Source organism: Emys orbicularis, chromosome 3 (assembly GCF_028017835.1).
Source record: "Emys orbicularis isolate rEmyOrb1 chromosome 3, rEmyOrb1.hap1, whole genome shotgun sequence".
NCBI classification, from domain to species: Eukaryota; Metazoa; Chordata; order Testudines; family Emydidae; genus Emys; species Emys orbicularis.
The window spans coordinates 112474378-112500229 of record NC_088685.1 but is presented as its reverse complement, the minus strand read 5'-3'; the positions used below and the strand labels follow the sequence as shown (position 1 = coordinate 112500229).

The window sequence follows — 25852 nt, the reverse complement described above, 5'->3', positions numbered from 1 at the left end:
ATGGCCATTCTTATGAGGGTAATAGCTCCCTAAATTTTAGCATGGAGTTCCAGGAGTTGAAGCTATACCTGCTCAGGATGCCTACTGATTAGCAATCCTAGAGCTGTAAGCCCCTGGTGGAATAGACCTTCCTGTCGAAAAGGTTGAGACCCTGACCGGTGCCGAGAACAGGACCGCTGCCAAGACAGGGATTGGTGCTGGGATGGTGAGCGGTGCCACGAGTCCAACTGGTGCTGCGAGTCCAATCAGCGTGGTGAGATGGATCGGTGCCGCGACTCAGATTGGTGCCTCCTTGTCGATACCGGCGAGCAGTGCCTTGGAGATGCAGGCGGACGCAACATTGCTGGCTTGCCTTGGGATGGTGCTGCCTTTGGCAGCGTTGGAGGCTTGTCGCGGAGGGCCAGGGACCGTGGTGCCATCATGGCAATGAGATCCCTTGCGGCCTCAAAGGCGTCTGGGGTGGATGGTAGCCCCACCTCTTCCACCACATGGCTTGGGGAGTCCAATGGCACCAGACTCAACGGTCCCCTTTTTGGGGCCGATGTCGACGGTACTGGTTTCAAAGCTCTCGATGCCGGGTGCTCCTCCCTGGGACACGCCCCATTGGCCAGCTCCGAAGGAGTGAGTCTCGAAGGCGGAAATCTGCTCCTACCCTGCTTCCATGGTGCCAGGGAATGGGACCGTGGTCAGACAGTTCCCACCGACTTCAGCACTGGGGAATGGCGGTGGCGCTGGTCTCTGTGCCCAGCATCTTTCCGCAGTGCTGCTTCTGCCACGGATGCCAGACCGCTCTGCGCCAATTAACTTTGTGCTGGGTCTTGCTGCGCCAAGGTGGATTGCGGTCTCAGCTCCGCCTCCATAAGGAGTTGCTTTAAATGGAAGTCCGGTTCCTTTTTTGTTCTAGGACGAAACCCTTTACAAATCCTGCACCTATTGGCTTGGTGCACCTCCCCCAGACACTTTAGACAAGCGTCGTGGGGGTCGCCCAGTGGCTTGGGCTTACTGCAGGACTTGCAGGGTTTGAACCCTTGGGACTGAGGCCTGCCCCGAGTCCCCAAGGGGAGATAAACCCCCATTCCCAACAGCTAACCTCTATTAACGCCAATAACTAACTAGAACTACGACTAACACTAAAACTACAGCGAACTGAAAGGCTAGGAGAATGAGAGGAGAACTTGCTAAGCAAGCCACCACAGTTCTAATGACCATCACTGGCAGCAAGAAGTAACTGAGGCAGCGCCGGATCAGCAGGGTCATATATTGAGTGCCATAGAGGCACCACTGCAGGGGGCTCCACAGCCGACCTGACGGGTGCTGCTAGGGGAAAAAGCTTTCCGACGACAGTGCCCGCAGTGCGCACACACCTAACTGGAATCGATATGAGCAATCACTTGAAGAAGAACCACTGCGTCAATTCCCATTTTCCTATCTAAATATTTAAGCCACTTGAGTCTTGGTGAAAAATGCTCAAACAACAACAGCAGCGAATGAAGCTGTAACAGTAAATGGAGGTTACCCACTTCTCATTTGGGGAATATGCCACTGTCCAGCCTGGAATACCAAAAAGTTTAGTTTACCCACTTTTTTTAACACTACACCACTGAACTGAAGTCCTCTGTTAGCAGAATAGATACACCACTGTGGCAGGTGCATCCTAATACTGTTCTGCCAGGACTACCTGAAGAGATGAGAGAGTCGTTCAGTCTTTGGAACTGTTTATTTCTTGACCTTTCTTCCAGGACTGCCAACAAGGGTACGAATTAGTGCTTAGGTGCCAACAATAGAATAGAATAGAATGCCAAGTGTGATGTCTGTTTTATCTGATGTGGCCAACTAGTTCATTCGGAACTGGACTAAGACCACTCACTAGGCCCACCTAGGCCAGGGAATATTTGTCACATTCAACTAGGATTGATCTGAACTGGTGATCTAGAAGGGAAAGGTGATGTATCATCTCTGCAAATTTCTTAAGTCCCCAGATCCAAAACAGTGCAATCAAAACAATGCTTAAAAGCTTTTACAGCTTTTTCTGTACCTAGACAGGACTTGCAATCTATAGAAGCTGTGTGTGCACATTTCAATAATTAAAAAACCCATCCCATAGTTACTGGCACTTTCAAGAAAGTGGTAGGTTTCTCTACTGCAACATTCAGTTGTAGCTACACCATCATTTTACTGCCATACCAGATGTATATATGTGCTACTCAAAAGAGCTACTGAAGGAATTGTCTAGTTTTCCCCACTTTCCTTAGGAATTAATTTCTTCACTGCCTGTGAGACAAATCTCTTGGTCCTCTCTATCATTGTAATTCTGAGCAATGCTGAAATGCCAACTTTAACAGCCAGACCAAGCATTGGGGAAAGGAGTGATAAGGAGAAGAGAGATAAGGGCTAGACAAGTGTATTGTGTGGCTGGGGCCCACTGGCTGGAGGGGGAGAAGGATATTTTTTCCTCACTTTTTATTTGTTTTGAGAAAATTGCTGCACTTATTTTTGTTATTTAAGTAGTACTGAAACTTTCATAGATGTCAAAAATGCCTTGAGCTCTTGGAAAGACATTGTAAATCAATCAAGCCAGCCAGCCAGCCATATTAGCAGCACGTTGAACATGCCGGATAATTATGTGGTTTTTGGCAGGAGGGTGCCAAAACTGGCTGTTTTAGGGATAGAAAATGTTTTATTTGCCTCATGTGACAGGCTTCACTAATGGGGGATTTTTGAAGCATCATTTTGCTTCAAGTTTTGTTTTTTTGCTATAGCAAATATATTTATAACTGAAGGTAGAAAAATACACACCCTTTTCCATCCCATCAATAAAACTGAAGGCAACAGAGTAAGATAATTAAGGGAGAAATGTCCACAAAACATTCAATGCATTTGCATTGAATGCCAAAAAATTCAATGCTGACATAAATGCCATCTCACAGGCATGAGAGTTGCGGGAGGGCACTGCTACTTATTGTACCTGCTCAAGCAGCTGTCGGAGCCGGTGAAGCTGAGACTCCAGCTGTTTATTGTGATCTTCCAATATTTGCATTCTGGCCTCCAAACGACCTTTGTGCTGCCTTAGGAGTTTGGCCTCAGCAATGAGCTCAGCATCTTCAGAAGTGTGCTGGGGAGACACAATGGAGTCTGGAGGGGAGGCAAGAGGGTTTATTCCTCTCCGAAGATGCTGTTCCTTTAGCTGCTCATATTCCACCTGGAGGCTCCTAATACAATTATAAAGAGAAAAAGGAGATTACATTTCATGACAGCATACATGACAACATAATTTAATATATTTCCCCTAATTCAGTGAATCTTTTCATTATCTAGATCTGTGGAGCCTAAGTACCTTATACCAAGATAAAGTCTATGCTCCAAGTGTATGATAAATTAGACAGCTGCAGCACAAACAAGTAGGAGTGAAATTGCGACTTTGTTAGACTGTCTGATCACAGGCACAACAACTTAACTTACAAAGGGCCATTGTGAAGAGCTAACGCTCTGATCCGGTTTTCACCAGAAACTGACTCCAGTGCCCATTTTAGGCCCTTCTCTCATTTTGTCCAAACAATGATTATGCAATGTGTGCATGATTAAAACAGAGTTAATGAAATGCCAGTTCAGACGCTGCACAGGAAGATGACAAAACCTTTGCTCTTCCTCGAGGTCGGCAATGATGCGCTCCAACTCTCCCCGTTCTTCCTTTTCCACTGACTTCAGGATTTGTGCAGGACTCTGCGGTTGACTCACAGGTGATTCTCCTCCCAGAGTTTGACAGTACTGCTGGATGAGGGCATGTTCATCCTCTCTAGAGTAACAAAGCAACACAGATGGAAATAGCTCATGTAAATGTACTTGATACCACTGAAAATATAAATTAGCCAATGATCTAACAGCTTTGCTAAGTATGTCTTTTTAAAAAAGGCTCGCACAGTCACATTTTAATGATTTGAAAAAACAGCTGCTTAAAAGCAGACTCCTTTGATGAGAGACAAACCACAGTTGTGGTGGTTGGTAACCAAGAGGAGTTAAACACTCATATATGCGAATTACAAGCCACCTTTATGGATGGCAATGACTTCTCAAAGATACATTGAGCCATTATCATGAAGGGCATCCTCTATTCTCACCAATGCATTTTGGTAATGTATATAAGTGCTAATGAGAATTACGAACATAGATTGAGTGTGTATGTATGTTAAACCTTTTTCAACTGGGTACACCGCTGAGGCAAGGGCATTTCTTGATCGCTCGCTGCATACGCAGCAAAATCTGTACAAAAGACCATTGCTATTAGGTAACCTCCAAGAGACAATGCCAAAATATTCACAAATGTATGCAGTAGTTTATTAGAGGATCGCTTCTACCAAGAACTAACTGGTGTAAGCTCATGAAGTAGTTGCTTCCAGTACGTCTTCCTGTACACTAGTTCCCATGTTAGAGTAAAATGGAAATATCTCTGATATTTCTCTGCTTGAGTATAAGTAAACTACTCACTGTAAACCCCATTACATGGGCTTCCACTTCTTGACTCTAGCTTGATTTACTCCTTGTTATTAAGATATGAAAGTTTGGGGGTTTTAATCAAATACTTATATGTTACGTAACACAAAGTGAAAACCCACCAATTCCACCTATATCATGCGACAGTCCTGGCCATTGTTTCAATTCATGCTGTTTCAGTCCACATGCATTCATTTACCTTACAAGAATTAAAAACTGAGTAGAGATGAGAAGCTCCTCTACGCTCCGGTTTTGTGTAATAATCTCTCAGCAGGTGCAGGGGTGCCCCAGAGCTCTTGGACATTGTGGGCAGCGGGGCCCCCAGGAGCTCCTGGCTGCTGCAGGCGGCGGCACCCCGGAACTTGGAGCCACCATGGGTGGTGGCGGTGCCCTGAGCTCGACCCTCGGGAGGTGGGGGGACCCTGCAAGCTCAGAGCCGGGCCCCCCGGGGTGGTGTGGGGACCCTGCAGGTCTCCATTTTGTCCCCCATATTTTTAGTAAAAGTCACGGCTAGGGTCCAGTGAATTTTTCTTTATTGCCCATGACCTGTATTGTCCGTGACTTAGCCTTATTGATGAACAGTACTGTCAGGTGTAGAAAGAGATCAATGTGCAGGTTGTTTTTTCTTTCTTCTTATACCTACAAAAACAAGCCCCTTGCTCCTTTCTGCTCCCAGCTACTCTCCTATCTCAGTGAAACTCATAACTGTTGTTTTCCAGTAGCCTAGTTACAAACTAAAGGCCTGATTCAAAGCCCAGTGGGAATCTTTCTATTGACCTCAATGGACTTTGGATCAGATCCTAAAACATTAGTGAAAAACTGCAGTAACTTGCCCATGTTCTTCCTTTATCCACCTTAAAAATATTCTCTAGTTATAATTAAGATTATTGCTTAAGTGTATTTCAAATTATGATGTTGCATAAAGCCCTAGAATATTTGTAGGGCTTCTTAAAATCCTGGAAGCCATACAGAATCACCCCACTCAAAACAGCATGTTCTTGGACATACTGAGAAATATTGGCAATTCTAGCCTCAGATCTCAAGTGAGCAGTGAGTGCCACAACACAGCACTGAACCAGACCGAAGAGACAGAACATTGTGAAAGCAGGTTTGGTTTTTTTTTAGAAAAATTGTCTAAAGTATTCATTTAACTGATAAGTGCAACATGTAACTCATAAGTGTGAACAAATGGCATCATTTTGAAGTGCAGAGATATCCTTATGGTAAGAGAGACACGTTTTTGTGAAAAGTTCAGGTGATACACGAAGTCAAATATTTCCATTTGGCTACTTTAATTAGTTTTTAAATAGATACCAAAAAGGCACTGTTTAAATTACAAGTTTATTCATTAAGCACTGACATCTAAAATAGAACTTTTTTAAAAAGTGCTCCCAAAGCTGAATTTTTATATGTTAAAGTCCTGTTCTGTCATTTTTGGTCTGATTTGATAATCTGTGTAATCTGTGAATTTTTACATAACATTTATAAGACACTGAAAAATGAAATTTACAAACGATAATTGCTGACAGAACCCTCACGGTACTGCTACTAGCTGGTGTGACTGCAACAGATAAATACAACCTCACCAAAAAAAAAAAAAAAAAAAATGTAGTAGTTTTTTTATTTCAAACTCCACAATCATATTCATTCAGAACAGAGGAGATTTGCTCCACTTCTCTCTCACTGTGGCTACCCCACACGGAATATAGAGGACAAAGATTGGAAGTATTGATTTGTCCATTATAAGCAGCATACTCTTACAGATAACATTCCTGTTCAATGAACACCAGATAAAGGAAGAAATCTATTTAAGGAAAAGATGAATCTTTGCTATGTATCTCTCCGTCAACCTTCTGTCTGCCTTGCTAAATTATTGGTCTGAAAGGCAGGACCTTGTGTCTGCACTAACAAATCTCATGACAGTAATTAAGATAGATCTATTAGTGGCACTGGAGTTTTAATTCAGGGTTTCATGATGACAGAATGGCCTACAAGACAAGGAAGCAGCAAATGCACTCTGGCAAACAAACCTTTTGATACTGAGAATCCATTCCACTTTCCTCTCCAGAACTGATAGGGGATGGTAGGCAACAACCAGAATAAAAGCAAAGCATAAAAATTAACTCCTCAGCCTTTTTCAGTAGTTATTCCACTGAAGATTTTCAGCTTAGTTTGATTCAAAATCAGGATCATGAAGATGGAGAAGTTATCAGACTGCACTGTAATGTTTAGTGCCTGCGCCATTTAGCAGAATGACAGCATTAAGATGTAAAAATGAGCTGCAGGAAGGTCAAACTTAAGAGAGGTGCATCTCACGTAACAAGCCATGGAAATCTGCACTTGAAACATGCTAGTGTGTGTGTGTGTGTGTGTGTATCAATGTCTTTAAATAGGTGTGTATATATTGTATGCATAAGTATATGGAGAATAAGGGGCAAATGGGTGTAGTTTCCCACGTCTTTCAGAGCATTCAGTCTAAGCTCTAAAAAAAGATCAAGTCTTTCTGACAGAATCATTCTGAGCTCTGGTGTATTCATGATTCTCTTTGATTGAGAAAACCAGATAATAAATTAAATCTTATGTACTAACCTGAATGTGCTGGTGATAATTATATTTCCCCCCTTGTCCGCGCGTTGCTGTGAGAAATAGCAAAATCCTGAAGGTTCAACAGCATTGTCAAAAATTTTCTCTCCCTCTTTCACTGTTTGAGTGATTGCCTGAACAAAGAAGTAGGACTGATTGGACTTGTAGGCTCTAAAGTTTTATATAATTCTACATTCAAAAATAAAACTATGTAAAACTTTAGAGCCTACAAGTCCAATCAGTCCTACTTCTTTGTTCAGCCAATCGCGCAGACAAACAAGTTAGTTTGCATTTCCAGAAGATAATGCTGCCTGCTACTTGTTTACAATGGCACCTGAAAGTGAGAACAGGCATTTGTAGCGGGCGTCGCAAGATATTTACATGCCAGATGCGCTAAAGATCCATATGTCTCTTGATGCTTCCACCATTCCAGAGGACGTGTGTCCATGCTGATGACGGGTTCTGCTAGATAACGATCCAAAGCAGTGTGGACTGACGCATGTTCATTTTCATTATCTGAGTCAGATGCCACCAGCAGAAGGTTGATGTTCTTTTTTTGGCAGTTTGGGTTCTGTAGTTTCTGCATCAGAGTGTTGCTCTTTTAAGACTTCTGAAAGCATGCTCCACACCTCATCCCTCTCAGATTTTGGATGGCACCTCAGATTCTTAACTCTTGGGTCAAGTGCTGTAGCTATCGTTTGAAATTTCACATTGGTATCTTCTTTGCATTTTGTCAAATTTACAGTGAAAATGTTCTTAAAACAAACAAGATTTGGTGGTGATGGGGGACTTCAACTATCCAGATATATGTTGGGAAAATAACACAGCGGGGCACAGACTATCCAACAAATTCTTGGACTGCATTGCAGACAACTTTTTATTTCAGAAGGTTGAAAAAGCTACTAGGGGGAAGCTGTTCTAGACTTGATTTTAACAAATAGGGAGGAACTCGTTGAGAATTTGAAAGTAGAAGGCAGCTTGGGTGAAAGTGACCATGAAATCATCGAGTTTGCAATTCTAAGGAAGGGTAGAAGGGAGAACAGCAAAATAGAGACAATGGATTTCAGGAAGGCGGATTTTGGTAAGCTCAGAGAGCTGATAGGTAAGGTCCCATGGGAATCAAGACTGAGGGGAAAAACAACTGAGGAGAGTTGGCAGTTTTTCAAAGGGACACTATTAAGGGCCCAAAAGCAAGCTATTCCGCTGGTTAGGAAAGATAGAAAATGTGGCAAAAGACCACCTTGGCTTAACCACGAGATCTTGCATGATCTAAAAAATAAAAAGGAGTCTCATAAAAAATGGAAACTAGGACAGATTACAAAGGATGAATATAGGCAAACAACACAGGAATGCAGGGGCAAGATTAGAAAGGCAAAGGCACAAAATGAGCTCAAACTAGCTACAGGAATAAAGGGAAACAAGAAGACTTTTTATCAATACATTAGAAGCAAGAGGAAGACCAAAGACAGGGTAGGCCCACTGCTTAGTGAAGAGGGAGAAACAGTAACAGGAAACTTGGAAATGGCAGAGATGCTTAATGACTTCTTTGTTTCGGTCTTCACCGAGAAGTCTGAAGGAATGCCTAACATAGTGAATGCTAATGGGAAGGGGGTAGGTTTAGCAGATAAAATAAAAAAAGAACAAGTTAAAAATCACTTAGAAAAGTTAGATGCCTGCAAGTCACCAGGGCCTGATGAAATGCATCCTAGAATACTCAAGGAGCTAATAGAGGAGGTATCTGAGCCTCTAGCTATTATCTTTGGAAAATCATGGGAGACGGGAGAGATTCCAGAAGACTGGAAAAGGGCAAATATAGTGCCCATCTATAAAAAGGGAAATAAAAACAACCCAGGAAACTACAGACCAGTTAGTTTAACTTCTGTGCCAGGGAAGATAATGGAGCAAGTAATTAAGGAAATCACCTGCAAACACTTGGAAGGTGGTAAGGTGATAGGGAACAGCCAGCATGGATTTGTAAAGAACAAATCATGTCAAACCAATCTGATAGCTTTCTTCGATAGGATAACGAGTCTTGTGGATAAGGGAGAAGCGGTGGATTACTAGACTTTAGTAAGGCATTTGATACGGTCTCGCATGATATTCTTATCGATAAACTAGGCAAATACAATTTAGATGGGGCTACTATAAGGTGGGTGCATAACTGGCTGGATAACCGTACTCAGAGAGTTGTTATTAATGGTTCCCAATCCTGCTGGAAAGGCATAACGAGTGGGGTTCCGCAGGGGTCTGTTTTGGGACCGGCTCTGTTCAATATCTTCATTAACGACTTAGATATTGGCATAGAAAGTACGCTTATTAAGTTTGCGGATGATACCAAACTGGGAGGGATTGCAACTGCTTTGGAGGACAGGGTCATAATTCAAAATGATCTGGACAAATTGGAGAAATGGTCTGAGTTAAACAGGATGAAGTTTAACAAAGACAAATGCAAAGTGCTCCACTTAGGAAGAAAAAATCAGTTTCACACATACAGAATGGGAAGAGACGGTCTAGGAAGGAGTACGGCAGAAAGGGATCTAGGGGTTATAGTGGACCACAAGCTAAATATGAGTCAACAGTGTGATGCTGTTGCAAAAAAAGCAAACATGATTCTGGGATGTATTAACAGGTGTGTTGTGAGCAAGACACGAGAAGTCATTCTTCCGCTCTACTCTGCGCTGGTTAGGCCTCAGCTGGAGTATTGTGTCCAGTTCTGGGCACCGCATTTCAAGAAAGATGTGGAGAAATTGGAAAGGGTCCAGAGAAGAGCAACAAGAATGATTAAAGGTCTTGAGAACATGACCTATGAAGGAAGGCTGAAGGAATTGGGTTTGTTTAGTTTGGAAAAGAGAAGACTGAGAGGGGACATGATAGCAGTTTTCAGGTATCTAAAAGGGTGTCATAAGGAGGAGGGAGAAAACTTGTTCACCTTAGCCTCTATGGATAGAACAAGAAGCAATGGGCTTAAACTGCAGCAAGGGAGGTCTAGGTTGGACATTAGGAAAAAGTTCCTAACTGTCAGGGTGGTTAAACACTGGAATAAATTGCCTAGGGAGGTTGTGGAATCTCCATCTCTGGAGATATTTAAGAGTAGGTTAGATAAATGTCTATCAGGGATGGTCTAGACAGTATTTGGGCCTGCCATGCGGGCAGGGGACTGGACTCGATGACCTCTCGAGGTCCCTTCCAGTCCTAGAATCTATGAATCTATGTACTGGGTCACCATCCGAGACTGATATAACATGAAATATATGGCAGAATGTGGGTAAAACAGAGCAGGAGACATACAATTCTCCCCTAAGGAGTTCAGTCACAAATTTAATAACACATTATTTTTTTAATGAGTGTCTTCAGCATGGAAGCATGTCCTCTGGAGCGATGTTCAAAGCATGAAGATGCATATGAATCTTTAGCGCATCTGGCACGTAAATAACTTGGGACATCAGCTACAACGGTGCCACGTGAACGCCTGTTCTCACTTTCAGGTGACATTCTAATTAAGAAGTGGGCAGCATTATCTCCCGTAAATGTAAACAAACTTGTTCGCTTAGCTATTGGCTTAACAAGAAGTAGGACTCAATGGTCTTGTAGGCTCTAAAGTTTTACATTGTTTTGTTTTTGAGTGCAGTTATGTAACAAAAAATATTTGTAAGTTTCACTTTCGTGATAAAGAGATTGCACTACAGTACTCATATGAGGTGAACTGAAATTTGATACAATTTATCATTTTTACAGTGCAAAAATTTGTAATAAAAATATAAAGTGAGTACTGTACACTTTGTATTCTGTGTTGTAATTGAAATCAATATATTTGAAAATGTAGAAAAACATCCAAAAATATGTAATAAATTTCAATTGGTATTCTATTGTTTAACAGTGTGATTAATTGTAATTAATTTTTTTCATTGCAATTAATTTTTTTTAGTTAATCACATGAATTAACTGTGATTAATCAACAGCCCTAGCTAAAACCAAATTAACCTAGAAGAAAAATTAACAGGACCAGAATGTACTGTAGCAAAGGCTATGAAGGAAAAAAATTCTCCTCTCCTTTAACATATTTACATCAGGAAGATCCTAATATATTGTTTTAGGGACATTTTGGACGCTCTGCACTGGACACTTTCCATGCTTTCTAAAACTTGCTAATATGGCTTTAAATGAGGAAAATGTTTATATTTTAGTGAACTTCATGTTATATTGTCAGGTTATGAGAACTGAGTTTCAGGCAAAAGAGAAATTATAGTGTAGTCCAGGATAAGACAGAGAAGAAAAAGCAAATTCTCTGAAAAATGACCTCTGAACCATACAACATGTTCCAGAATTTTCCAATGTTAAAAGTGACTTTGCCCCTATTACAAGTTTGCAATAAACTGAAGGACTCTCAGGGACCAATAAAATAATATCAAAGAACAGAGCTCTGCTAAGTACAGAACTTGATTTACAAATCAGTAATTATCTCCTGAGGCCCAGCAGAATGCACTAAGATAGAGGGATTTTGCCCAGCTATGTTTATATTAGATGAGCCTGAGATGAAAATTTTTGACCTAAATTTCAGTCACCCCATAAAGTTCAGGTTATTCACATCCAGAGATTTCGTTTCTATGGTATATTGTATCTAAAAAACCTACAGATGGGCCTGAACCAAAATCCCAGGTATTACAGAAGTTCAGGACATGAACTGGGATCTGGAGTTGAATTTCACAGATGTCTTCTATATCTACAATGGGCCTGTGACAGAGGCCCATTGATGGTTCACCACTCTGTGTCATCAAGTCCTGTCAAGCCTGACATACTCACTATACCCAACACACTATTGTCATAATCTGAATCTAAAAGTTTTCATGTAAGGTATCATATACACTGGTAAGATGCTGATACTGATAATCATTGAGTGGTATATGTATGGGGTGTGTACAAAGAGTAATAAATATGTACTAGAATTATGTTCTTAAAATGTGTTTGGAAAGCAATGCACAAGCCCAATCTGTCTTTGATAAAGAATGTGCACTTGCTTGTCAAGCGGAGACAATGAAGGTACATTTACATAGAAGGTAAATAAAGCTAGCAAGCGGGGAAGAAGACAGCATGCTGCCCATACCCCAGCAGAAGAGAGAAACTTTATCTGGGGAAATGCTACAGAACAATACATTTCACAGGTTTACAGGGCTATACAAAGGGGGTCTGAATCTCAAATGATAAGCAATTGAATCAACTAATTGTATACTATATTACTGTATTATAAAAGTGTATTCAGTAAACCTGTGACACACTGTTGATTAATACCATTATGAAATATATGCAGTAACATTATATAAGGAATTATGGATACTCGCGGATATTATGCTTTAAAGTGTGACCAAACACATGGAGAAACAGGTTTTCTCCCAGACAGGAAGGAGGGCAGCTGCCTCCAATGTAAAATTAAGCATTATGGAATCAAAACAATGGAAGCCCTATTTACATATGAATCAGTGGGGGAGGATGGGAAGTCAACAGGAAGAGAAGAACAGCAGGAAGACTTCCTGCTTCTTGTAACAGGGTCAATAAACTTTGGGAGATATAAATGAAAACAGAAAGGCACTTTGGTATTCTTCACCTGAAGAGGTAAAGGAACTGAGCTCTGTGAAAGCTGACCAGACTCTCTGGCCAGGACCTATGTTGGAAAAGAGACTTGGTGAAAAACACTTCTTTGAACAAGAGACTCTAATTTATTAAATCAGGTTTTGGTCTTAGAAGTGTATTTTTACTTTTGTTTGCTTGCACCCCTTTCTATCTTTCTTCCTTATACTTGGTATCACTTAATCTTATGTCCTTTCATTAGATAAACTTGTTTTACTAATAATATAAACCAACACAGTGCTGTGATTGAAATAAGAGTGTTTGTCAAATCCCAGCTAAATTAATGAGCTGTTGCTTACTGCCTCTTTAAAGAGCAGCGAACTTAACTTCTGTGAGCATTCTGTAAGGGGGCTGGACACGGCAGGGAGACATCTCTGGGGAACTCAGGAGTTGGGGTTCACTGTTTGTTACCTGTAAGACAAGGTCTGGACTGGCAGAGTCATGAAGAGTTTGCTGGCAGGACAGACAAGCTGGGGTGTCAGGGAGCTGTCACACAGCTTAGCAGTAGCAAAACTTTCACTTGCTGAGGCTGAGAGGAGTAACAGCAACTCACAATTCTGGAAACCCCAGCAGACTTTCACAGGGCCAAATCAAAATTTTAATCACAACACTTTTGAATTTTATGTGGGTTGAAATCTGGATCCAACTATTTCAGTTCAAGCACATCTCAAATAAAGCCTGAAAAATACCTGCAAACAGAACCAGGGCGCAACTGGAAAAAACTGCCCTCCTTGACCCCTATGACTCTGCTCTTACAAATACAAATACTTAATAACGGGTAACTTTTCTCTACAGGATCGGGACCTAAATTTGGAAGTCATCCCAGCATCATAATATACAGAATCTATTGAATTAACCTTTGTTATGAGGCTTGTGACCAATTTCAGACCCAAGGGTTTTAAACGTTCAAAAGCTTACGGCAAAAGAGGGAGATTTATAACAGTCAATAGATGAATTACTAATAAAATATTACATGCACAAATTATGTTTTAAAGTAAGAATACATGGTGTCTCTGTATTCTAACCTGATTAGACTCATTAATTGGGAAATAAACTACTCAACCAAATGTATAGCCATTTAGCAGCTTTCAATTTTTCCTTTTATGAATACATGCCAAAAGGCAGTGAGTTTGCAAGTTTTTCAAGTGAACCAAGAAAGGATAGCTCTCTGCATTCCAATCACTGATGAATTCACTAGTAAGGAAATATGTGAAAACAGATTTAGTAGCTTAAAAATAATGAGAGCGAGAGAGCGCCAAGTGTGCAGGAGTATGGAGAAGACTTCAAGGTAAACTTAAATGTTTCTTTGAAACAAACTTTTTGCAATCTCAAATCACTAATGAAATTCATACTTAAACTTAATACATGATTAGGTTTTAAAATAATAATAAATAAATTCATTTTAAAAATGAAAGCGCTTTCTACCTAATGAAAGTCGAACAACAAAGATCTGTGTTTTTCCCCTGCAAGAGCTCATAATATAACAATTACCTAAAAAGAGCCAGGATCTATCTTCCAATGCTTGGATAGTTCACAAAGCTCACAATTTGGGTCTTGGCAAAGACACAACACATTTTTCAAATATTTTTGCTTAACGATGAAAAATTATTCATACTTAATCTATCAGGAATTTGATATCTTTCTTTTTTATTCAGCACATCAGTTCATCTCAATTAAAACATTTCACAAGCAAAATATCCCATAGTGTTAACAACAACGTGGTCTTTTTAATAAGCATGTCTACATGTAGATGAGCCAATAGCCGGCAAAATCAATATAATTGTTCTGCATAGGTAACAACACTGTTCTAGAACTGTATATTCCTTTAGTGAATAACTTTTTTCTTTTAAATTAATGGGCCAAGCTAGGAAAGAGACAAACTAGAATGAATTTATATGCGTCTTTCAGCTGAAATGACCCAATTTCTTGAGGCAGAACCACTTCACTAAATGACACATCAAGCTAAACAAACACTGCCAATTTATACCATTACTGCTTGGAAGCATGAAATTTATGCAGGCTTTTCTGGGTCCCATTTATTATCTACTTTGATTGGGACTAAAATTCAGCACTGCAACCAATGAAGATTATATTAATTAGACATTTATAATCAAATGAGTTGGCCTTTCCCAGTAGCTCTAATTCCATGATTTACTTACACACTTCCTGTGGTGGAGCTGCTGTCCGTCAACAAGGAGCCATTGGTCCTTTCCATTTGAGCCAGCCTGAAAGAAAAGAGAAATGTGCCTTTGGGAGACCATGTGGAGAAATCAGACTGGGATCATTCTATTTGGGAGTATTCCAGATATGCCAATTCTTGCAGGTGATGAGGGTTGAGCCCCTAAACTGCTGGCAGTTCATAGAAAAGACAATATGGATGGATGGATAACAAAAACATACTCTAATTACTAAGGTGTTCCAAGTATTTTAACATAACTAGAAAATATGGTGACATGATAGGTTTATCCACAGAAAAGAGCGCTCAGTGGTCTGAACCACTGATACAGATGGACTTTTATGAGAAAACTTTATGAGAATTAACAAATTCTACCTGCCCATTCATCTGCAGCAAGTACATTTTTTGGTAATCCAGTAGAAGACCATTAGATTTTCATTAGCATTATCACAATCATCGTGCAACCTCTGAAACTATGCTCAAATAAATACTATTGCACAATGGACAAACTGACCTATAAAGTATTAACAGACATATTCCTGGAAAAATCATAAATTAATATAGAATAATTGTGCGGAGCCATTGCCTGTATTTCCCATTTTAATGGAATTAATCTAAAAGGTTTGGGTATTACATTTTTATAAATTATGAATATAAATGTTTTTGTCATGCTATCTTGCAGATATGTTATCTTGTTATTCTATAGTTTGCACAGCGTTATGGAAAGAATAAGACAAAGAACACAGAATGAATCATTTAAATTGAACGCTCATGAAGCAAACATCATCTTGGTAATTTGTTTCTTTAAAGATGTGTTAGAAATTCTTTCACGTCTATGCAGTAGTTGTCACTGCATAAAAGGAATACAAGACATTCTAGAAACATGTAATCGTGTGTGTATATCAATGGGTGACACAGACAACTCCACTTATTACTCTACTGAATATTTCTATAGAACCACCCTCTTGGAGTCTACAAAACTGTAAGGATGTCTCTTAACATTTTCAAATCCAATAACTGACTGACAATAATGAAAGAAGCATTCTTTTATATATTTCCCATCTGAAAACGGCTTTCCGTTTTTTGCAATGCACTGTGCAATCTTGTAACTTCCTTCTGTAGCTTGATTTTTACTTACACTTAAGCTTTTAAAAACACTGCTTTGCTTCTCATATCCTGCTACTGCCTTTTTGATCGATTCAGTCTTGTCTGCTTCATCAAGAAAGGTTTTCTCATACTTTGTTTCAAAATGTTGAACACTTGATGTGCGACAAAACACTTTCACAACAGAAAGCACAAACACCACGGCCCTTCTTTTGAATAAATCCAAATGTGTCTGTCCAAGAAGGCTGAAATGAACGGACATCTAACTTTGTTTTCTTAGAAGCTGCCATTTTATCAAATGTTCCCCTCAGCTGTCAGTGGGTAAAAAAATGGCAACAGAGGGCATGCACAAGGTCAAATGCAGATGTAGTCTGATATAAGCAGCAAACCAGGACTTAAAAATATCCCAGTAGCCTATTTTTAATGTGGGGGGTGCTGAGTCACACACTCTCTTGCCCCTGTCTGCACCCCTCACTGCCCCAGGCTGGGGCCAGTGGGCCACGGCTGGGGGCGGCTGCAGAGCGCTGGGCCAAGGCCAGGAGCAGAGCCCTGGGCTGGCTGCCGGTACCCTAGGCCGGCAGCGAGGTGAGTGGGGCCGGCGGCTGGTATCCCAGGCGGCAGCAGGCTGAGCAGGGCCGGCAGCAGGCTGAGCAGGGCCGGCAGACAGAACCCCAAACCGGCAGCGGGCTGAGCGGGGCCGGCAGACGGAACCCCAAACCGGCAGCGGGTTGAGCGGGGCCGGCAGACGGAACCCCAAACCGGCAGCGGGTTGAGCGGGGCCGGCAGACGGAATCCCAAACCGGCAGCGGGTTGAGCGGCTCAGCCCGCTGTCGGTCTGGGGTTCCGTCCCCCGGCTCCTGCCAGCCAAGGTCCCGGCCGCCGGCCCTGTTCAGCCCAGTGCCGGCCTGGGGTTCCGTTCATCCAGGACCCCGGCTGGCAGCAGAGTGCCACTAAAAATCAGCTCGCATGCTGCCTTTGGCATGCGTGTCACAGGTTGCCGACTCCTGGTCTAGAATTATGCTCTCTTGGTTGCTATTTATTATTTGTATGCTTCTCTGCTCCAGAAATTCTTAGCCCTTATCCTTGGGATATTGTGTTGGTCCTTAATTGCTGAATGTATGTTATGTTTATTAAACTCTGAGTTTTCTTTTCTGTTCAGGTAAACCAGAATTATGCTCAGGTTGCCCCATTTTTCATTTATATTGTATTTTTGAGGAGAGTGTCGTCTTTCTTAGGGGTTAAATTGATTCAGCTTGGGCTGGGACAGTAGGCAAGGAGGGGTGTATCCCCCAGACCTGTGGGACTCAGTATGTAGCTGGGACAGAGAGACCAATCAGCAGAGGTCACCTGAAGTCTGCCTCAGAGGCAGCTCTAACGGTTGGACTACAGGAATGGAGCATGGCTTGTGGTCCAGCCAATATATCTGACTAGGTACCCCATTTTGATTTTGGGGTCTGCCAATCAGAATAAAAGGCTCGAGATTGAGCAGCTACAGCCAATTTTGCTTTTGCAGATTTGCTGCAAAGACCACCTTCATTCCTCTCCTTCATTTGTTTACATTCTTATTGATTTAATAAGGTTGTAAGCATTGTGCCCTGAACTGCGCCTTTGCTTGTGAGGTATCTTTCTGGCAAACTCCTAGAATGGAAAGATTAGGCAACCTACACAGAATAGTCACTGCCAGCCACTCATACAAAATATGTTACTATTTACAGTATGAACATTTTTGTTGAATAATATTTTAAAACACTCGACTCCTTCCCGAAGTAACTGAAAGTGGGAATTCAGCACAAGAGCTCAGGTCAATGATAAATGTTCTGTATTTTGAAAGAGAAATACCAGTTGGATCAATAACATAAAAACAACCCAGTTTTAATATGCAGACATATAAAACTGACATGCAGCATATAAGGTGACCTACTGTGTCACTAAAATAATTTCACTTCTCTTAAGCATATATTAATAGAAGAAAAATAGTTTCGTGAATTTAAGACGGTCCAGTTATATAAGTAATTAGCATTTTGTTTTAGTTTCTGAACATGCTAGGTACAGTTATAGTTCTGTAATCATCAAGGACCCATCCATCAGTAATATGTGGTTCAGAAAACTTCCAGTTCTACTTTCTACAGCAATATGACCATAATCAGGATTGGTTAGACTAGTGTGGAGTCATCTCAAATGGGACTAATGGGATTATCTTTTGTAGGGTACCACTTACTGCTCTACAATATAAGCTTAAAGTGTGGTTTTCACCTGGGCTCTATGAATCATAAAATCGAAGTGCAACAGGATGAATAAAGGACAGACTAAAAGTACCGACACATCACTCTGATGGAGGCCAACTTATTTCTTAAATCCAAGTTTCTTTGCTTTTGTCTGGTTTCAAGCTGAGCTCAATGAAGTTGTGCATGTTTTTGTGTGTAATTATATCACTGACCTATTTTTTATTGTCACACGGATATTGGTGCTACATTTTTCCACATGAATGGCACATTTCTGAGCAACTAAAGTGCTATGATTTTAGCCTTTAATAAACATAGAAATGTAAGGCTGGAAGGGACCTGAAGAGATCATCTAGTCCAGCTCCCAGTGCTGAGGCTGGACCAAGCATATTAAGATCAACCCTGTCGCGTGTTTGTCTGACCTGTTCTTAAACACCTCCAGTGATGGGGATTCTACAATCTCCCTTGCAATCCTATTCCAGAACTTAACTGTATCTTAGAGTTAGAAAGTTTTTCCTAAATCTCCCTTGCTGTAAATTAAGCCCGTTACTTCTTGTCCTACCTTCAATGGGCATGGAGAACAATTGATCACAGTCCTGTTTGTTACTGCCCTTAATATATTTGAAGACTTATCAGGTCCCCACTCAGTCTTCTTTTTTCAACACTAATCATGCCCAGTTTTTTTTTTTTTTTAAAACCTTTCCTCCTAGGTCAGGTTTTCTAAACTTTTTATCATTTTTGTAGCTCTCCTCTGCACTCTCTCCAATTTGTTCACATCTTCCTTGAAGTGTGGCACCCAAAACTGTACATAGTATTCCAGCAGATGTCTCCCCAGTGCTGAGCATAGCAAGACAATTACCCCCCATGTCTCCTGGAAATGCATACCAAAATGATATTAGCCTTTTTTGCAACTGCATTACATTGTTGGCTCATATTTAATTTGTGATCCACTGCTTTTTCAACAGTACTTATTTTCTAGGCAGTTATTCCCCATTTAGTATTTGTACATTTGATTTTTCTTTCCTAAGTGTAGCATGTGGCACATATCTTTATTGTTCATTTCAGATCAACTTATTAAGGTCATTTTGAATTCTAATCCTCTCCTTGAAAATGTTCACAACCCCTCCCAGCTTGGTGTCATCCATACATTTTATAAGCTACTCTTCACTCCATTGCAAGTCATTAATGAAAATGTTGAAAAGTACTGGAGCCAGGACAGACCCCCTAAGGCACCCTACCAGATAAGTCATCCCAGTTTGACAGTGGCCCATTGATAACTACTCTTTGAGTATAGGCTTTCAACCAGTTATGCATCCACTTACAGTAATTTCATCTAGATCACATTTCCCTAGTTTGCTTATGATAATGTACTGTACTGTTAATGGCTAGAGGGGAAGGACAAAAACGTTAATTATCAAATCAAAATGAGGAAGATGTGGCTGGTAATAGGTAGCACTTAAGTGTTACTTCCCCCCCTTGTATGTATAATTGGTCCTTTTCTGATTGCATTTTCCTTTATTGCTACAATGTTTTTTAAGATGGTTTTGAAGCTGTGTTTCTTTGTGGTGCATTTAGATAACAAATTCAATGTCAAGTTATCCCAAATTATTTGATTTTGACTTGCAAATATAAGCTCTGCATTGCCTTTAAAAACAAAAGAAATGAAATGTGAGGAGACTAGGTATTTCTGTTGCAGTGCATAAAGCAAAACTGGTAAGCTCCTGTTTTAGATACAAATCAGCTTCTTTGTTGTCTGAAGGTGAACTGTAAGCACATACCTCTAGGGTTGCTCCGGACCAGTGCTTAACTTCCCACTCTCCTGGGCGGAAAGAGTTGAACCGCCCACAAAGTCACTGCAGCACTCAGCAGATCTTGGCAGTATAGCAACTCTGCCCTAGCAAAACACACTGGGGTACTGGCTCAGAGAATCTGTCACATAGTCCAATGGTTCTTAACCAGGGGTCTAGGGCCAGCTAGGGGCCGCAAGCAGGTTTCAGGGTGTCCACCAAGTAGGGCCAGTGTTAGACTTGCTGGGTCCCAAGGCAGAAAGCTGAAGCCCCACTACATGAATCTGAAGCCCGGAGCCCTGAGCCCCACCACCCAGGGCTGAAGCCGAAGCCTGAGCAATGTCGTTTTGTGGTGGCCCTTGTGGCGTGGGGCCCCAGGCAATTGTCCTGCTTGCTACCCCTAACGCCAGTCTGGCTTTTATATGCAGAAAACCAGTTACTGTGGCACACGTGGGTCGTGAAGTTTTTATAGTATGTTGGGGGGAACCTCAGAAAGAAAAAGGTTGAGACACCCGACAGTCTATTTTAACAATTTGTTCATCTGATGTAGAATGAAAATTCACTATTTACAACTGGAGCTCCAAATACAAATTTGCAAATACAGCTGTAGCCTCAAGTGAAAGGAGGGGAGGTTTACAAAATGGCTCTGAGGTTACTTCGCAGAAAATCATTTATGCTCCAAGAATTATGACTTATTCAATGAAAATTTTCTTTCAGAAAAGAATATATTGTATAGTAACTAAACAAGAAAATGTTATGTTAGGTCAGCAACTCTTTCCCAAAAGAGTTAGTATGCACAACGCAGAAATCTCTTAGAATTTCAAGATGCCAGAGATGAAAAAGACCTAACCAGTCCCTAGTCCTTCTTCCCAGATGATACACGATTGTTCCCTAAGGAACTGTCAAAGAGTTTTGTCCCATCTACTTTTTTACTGTTATGACTCAAATCACAGAGCTTCCACCGTATTTCTTGGGAGACTATTCTACAATCAAATATACTATTCTATCCTATCCTAAAAGTGGATGGAAGTAAATGCAATACTTCCTCAGTTAGTTTCAGAAGCAAATTAAATGGCAGTTTATTCCTTACTTATTTTACCCTCCACTGAAGTTCAGTGGTTAAATTGATATTTGCAATTAGCAGTGATGACAAAATGAGTAATATCAGTATCTCAAAAACCTGAAGGAGAAATGATCTCTGTTTCCATGATGGGTCTTTATTTATGAAGACTAGACATATTAAAAGGTAAGAGATGGAGAGCAGAGGGGAAAGAAACTAACATTTGCAGAAACATCCCACAGTAATTCTGCAACACTATCCATTCTATACTGATCAACGACAATTCTGATCTATGTATTTCATTCAATATCATTAAATTTTAGTTAGGATAACTCCCCAACTCTTGGGCTGGAAAGATTTAACTTACCTCTGGGTATTAAAAAGTCATGTGACTTAGTCATGCCTTTTTAATAAATACTGTCCATTCAATATAACATACATTTCACGCTGCAGGAATCTATCCCAAAATGCAGAGTCTGTGTGTTTCTTACCTGGTGGCATACTGCTCTATCCTGGAGTGTGTGTCATCATGAAATAGCTGTGGAGACTGGGAGGGACTATTAAAAGAAAATAAGCACAAAAATGTTAGTAGTATCTAATGTAATATAATTACAGAGACAAGATAGGTTTTTTAAAAAAAGTTAAGACTGATGAAATTGTCAAAAAATAGGCTGTTATGTGGGCTTTTGGACAGGTGTGTATAACAGGTCATACAAATAGGTAAGCAACTAGTCAACATTAAGAAAACAATCAGCATATTCAGCTTTCTAGACACAAGAGTTGTGCATACTCACTCATATTGCTCTGGCCACATACTGATGAGTGTGATAGGACTGCAAAGAAGAAAAAAAAAAAAAAAAAAAAAAAAGAGAAGAAAACCACAGAACAAAAACTTTAGTGCAATTAAGCAAGAATAAGGTGTAAAAGCACAAACTATCTACCTATCAGCCCGCCCAGACGATTTACATTAGCAACATCTATGACACAGAAAAGCAGTAGCAACAGAGACTGCAGTGTGCCATATGGAAGATAGGACAGTAACTGAAGCATTTTTTTAAAAAAGGGAGTTTTAAAAAATACACAAACACATCACACATTGAATTAATCATCTAAAACCATGTCTGGCTTGTTTAAATTTGGAATTTCTTCCATTTAATTGCTGCAACTTTTCTTTAAAGTCACCTGTGAAACTGAACTTATAACAACTTATTTGTAGAAAAATTAAAAGGCTAAAATCAAGGTCATTACTACAATATTTTTCTATTACATAGCAAATAATAAACAAAAATGCTATAAGGGAGAGGTTTTTTTTAAAAGAGAAAATACTTAGGGCTGTTTTATTGCTTATGGAAGGGAAGCACTGATAACATGGGCTACAACCACCCTTTACAGAGAGACTATATGTATGCTTCCCTCATAGTTTGACAATACACCTTTATCCTGACCTGCTGAAATATCCCTGCTATTCTAATCCTTGGCCACTCCTGACCATGGACTACCAATCGTGCCAGATGATATGCCACAAACAAAAACATATTTTGTTTTTAAAATATGGACTACTGAGAGACTATTTTAAACAGGCAATATATTCACATTTGAAACCAGGGACCAGATTAAACCCTGATGTATATTTCAGGCCCTCAGCAACCTTGAAATCTGGCCATTTGATCTTGTTTCTTAACCTCTTATGCTCAGGTCTTTTATTAATTATTATTATGTGTTAAAAATACAGAGGTACTGTACTGGTTATGTAAGTGAATGACCGATAATGGCTACAGCCACAATATTCAGGCAAACCATGCATATATGTTTCGCGATACAGAATGGTTTCATTTACTTTAAGACAAGTATTCGGTTTATAGCACTTGAAATTCCAGGAAATAAAGGAAAGTCAATTAATGGAACTACTCTCATTGCCTCTCTAATGCATCTTAATTTTGTTCTACTGAAAGGGGCCTCTCCTGATAAGCAGTTAAAAACAAACAAAAACAAAAACTGTTCTCCATGAGAAAAAAGAATTCCAACATCACTATTTGCTGAATTCCATGACTTTATGGCAACATATTTATACAACCAAAGTTTAAAATTATTTCTAGAAAACAAGCAAGGAAATTAAAATAAAACTAAAAAGGGTTCACAGAAAATATTCCCTCACTGAGGTTCTGCTACTGTTGCTTCACATTATTTTTGTTTTTGATTTTTTTTTAAGGGTGGAAGAGGCTTGTGAACCACATGGCAGAGATCATGCTTCATTCAAACTTACGCCTCCAAGTTATCGCCTTCAAGAACTGTTTGCACAGGAAGGTAGCCAAGTCGTGGGTGCTTAGCAAAATACTTCTTTGACCGGAACTTGTTCTTCAGCACCTTAGTGAAGTCGCGTACATCTTCTCCAGATGTTGTCTAGAACAGTAGAGAAATAAAATTAAACATTTCTAATTGGCACTGGTTTATATCTTAAAGAACGCTGGAAGAGGACACATGGGGGAACTTCTAAAAGCTGGTGATTTTATACTCTATGAATGGCCTGAAATGTACATTTGCAACAGTGAAAAAATGCATCTCCAAGATTTGTTATGCTGGCTTGAAAACCCACAGTGCTTAAACCTGTTAACAATGAATACACAAGGTTTCTTTATATTTTATGAAATGATGGATAATAAAAACTAGAATAGTTACAAGCCTAAAAAGGCATCAAATTATAATCAAAACTATAAAAAGTAACAAGCTATTTTGTATAGAAACAATTAAAGTCAATTCTACTCACAAAAAAGTATTGTGTTCTTTTAATTATATAAAGCAGTTATGATGATGTATTCTATAGCACTTGCTTCTCTAACCCTTCTCCCCATTTACATGTCTGAATGCTGGTAGAGTAGGAAAGTCTCTTATGTGACCCTGTTGATAAAGTACACCTCTACCCCGATATAACGCGACCTGATATAACACGAATTCGGATATAACGTGGTAAAGCAGTGCTCCAGGGGGGCGGGGCTGCGCACTCTGGTGGATCAAAGCAAGTTCGATATAATGCGGTTTCACCTATAACGTGGTAAGATTTTTTGGCTCCCGAGGACAGCGTTATATCAGGGTAGAGGTGTATATGCTAACACACTCTACTTTTGCAAAAGTGCCATAGAGTATTGAATGACCTCTCCATTGTATGATTGAACTGAAGAGAGCAACACAAGCAGTAGATTGCCCATTCAGATTCCATGCTGGGTCACTGATTTAATACTGCCTTTAAAAAAAATAGGTACTATCTGCTCAATCATAAGAACTCCCCTGCCTGCAACACCTGAGTTTTCCTTGGATGCTTCCTAGTCAAGTTACCAGAACTTATCCTACTTCTCCTTATTTGTATAACAGTAGCTCCTAGAGGCCCAAACTAAAACTAAGGCTTCATTATACGAGGCTGTATAAAGACCTAGTAAGAGGCAGTCCCTGACCTGAAGAGCTTACATTCTAAGCATATGTCCACACTGCAGTATAACAGCCGTGGATGGCCCACATCAGCTGACTCGGGCCAGCGGAGCTTGGGCTGAGGGGCTATAAAACTGCAGTGAAGATTCTGAAGCTCAGGCTGGATAGAGCCCAGACTCTGAGACCTCATGAGGTGGGAGGGTCCCAGGCTCCAGCCCGAGCCCAGAAGTCTATACTGCAACTTTATGCAATTTACAGAAGCTCCACAAGCCCAAGTCAGTTGACATGGGCCAACTACAGCTGTGTTATTGCAGTGTAGACATACCCAAAATAGAAAGACAGGCAAAGGGTGGACAGGAAAAAGACAGAACAGTGAAGTGATTTGCCCAAGGTCACACGATAGGTCTGAACCAGGAATATAACCCTGGTGTCTTATGACTTCCAGTCTAGTGCCCTATTCACCAGACCCCAAGAGCCTAAACATACAAGATTACAGCCATCAATACTCTCAGAAGCTTTTTATTTTTCCCTGTTCGTGCTGTCCTTTTCAAACTGGCACACATTCATTTTGCATCTGTGTTTGGAATGACTGCTTTTAACAACATTATCTAGATCGATTTTAATTTGAATGATGATGGCAACATCTCTTTCATCATAGAGTTCAGTAACTTCTGCTAAAGAAACAGCAGAAAGAGTATAAAACATGTTGATGAGTCTTACATGAAAGTGACTATTTTAAAAAACCTCAGAAAGGGAGTTGTAATTTTTTTTAAACTTATACTTAAATGAATAGAACTGTTCCCATCTGTTCTAGCTATAACATTTTCAGCATGCTTCTAATTGCTGTACCAAAAACCAAAACCAACCTAACAAAAAAAGACTATTTCCTTCCAAAAGCAGCTGTTCATTGAATATTACAGTGGAATCCATTGGTTTACATACAAAAGTACTCTTTCCAAATGGTTCTAGGTGTTTTCTCCTCACTACAAGTTATAAAATTACATGGAACACCATGTAAAAAGCAACAGAGGGTCCTGTGGCACCTTTAAGACTAACAGAAGTATTGGAGCATAAGCTTGCGTCTGATGAAGTGGGCATTCACCCACGAAAGCTTATGCTCCAATACTTCTGTTAGTCTTAAAGGTGCCACAGGACCCTCTGTTGCTTTTTACAGATTCAGACTAACACGGCTACCCCTCTGATACTTGATACATGAAACACCATATATGTTATGTTTCAGAGTAGCAGCCGTGCTGAACTTGAATTAATATGCAAACTAGATACCATTAACTTAGGCTTGAATAGAGACTGGGAATGGCTGAGTCATTACACAGATTGAATCTATTTCCCCATGTTAAGTATCCTCACCCCTCTTGTCAACTGTCTAAAA

The 25852-nt window shown here is 40.3% G+C and overlaps 1 protein-coding gene across 1 annotated transcript in view; it reads right to left on the bottom strand.

The window, feature by feature from the left end:
- Positions 1–25852, bottom strand: part of UTRN (utrophin) — a 534032-nt gene that overhangs the window by 16773 nt on the left and 491407 nt on the right. Inside the window, exons 67-72 of the mRNA XM_065401441.1 lie at positions 23306–23442; positions 21837–21875; positions 21534–21599; positions 14853–14918; positions 3635–3793; positions 2966–3209 (exon numbers count right to left, since the gene is read on the bottom strand). Coding sequence (XP_065257513.1) covers positions 2966–3209; positions 3635–3793; positions 14853–14918; positions 21534–21599; positions 21837–21875; positions 23306–23442 — 711 coding nt within the window. The remainder of the gene's footprint in view (positions 1–2965; positions 3210–3634; positions 3794–14852; positions 14919–21533; positions 21600–21836; positions 21876–23305; positions 23443–25852) is intronic.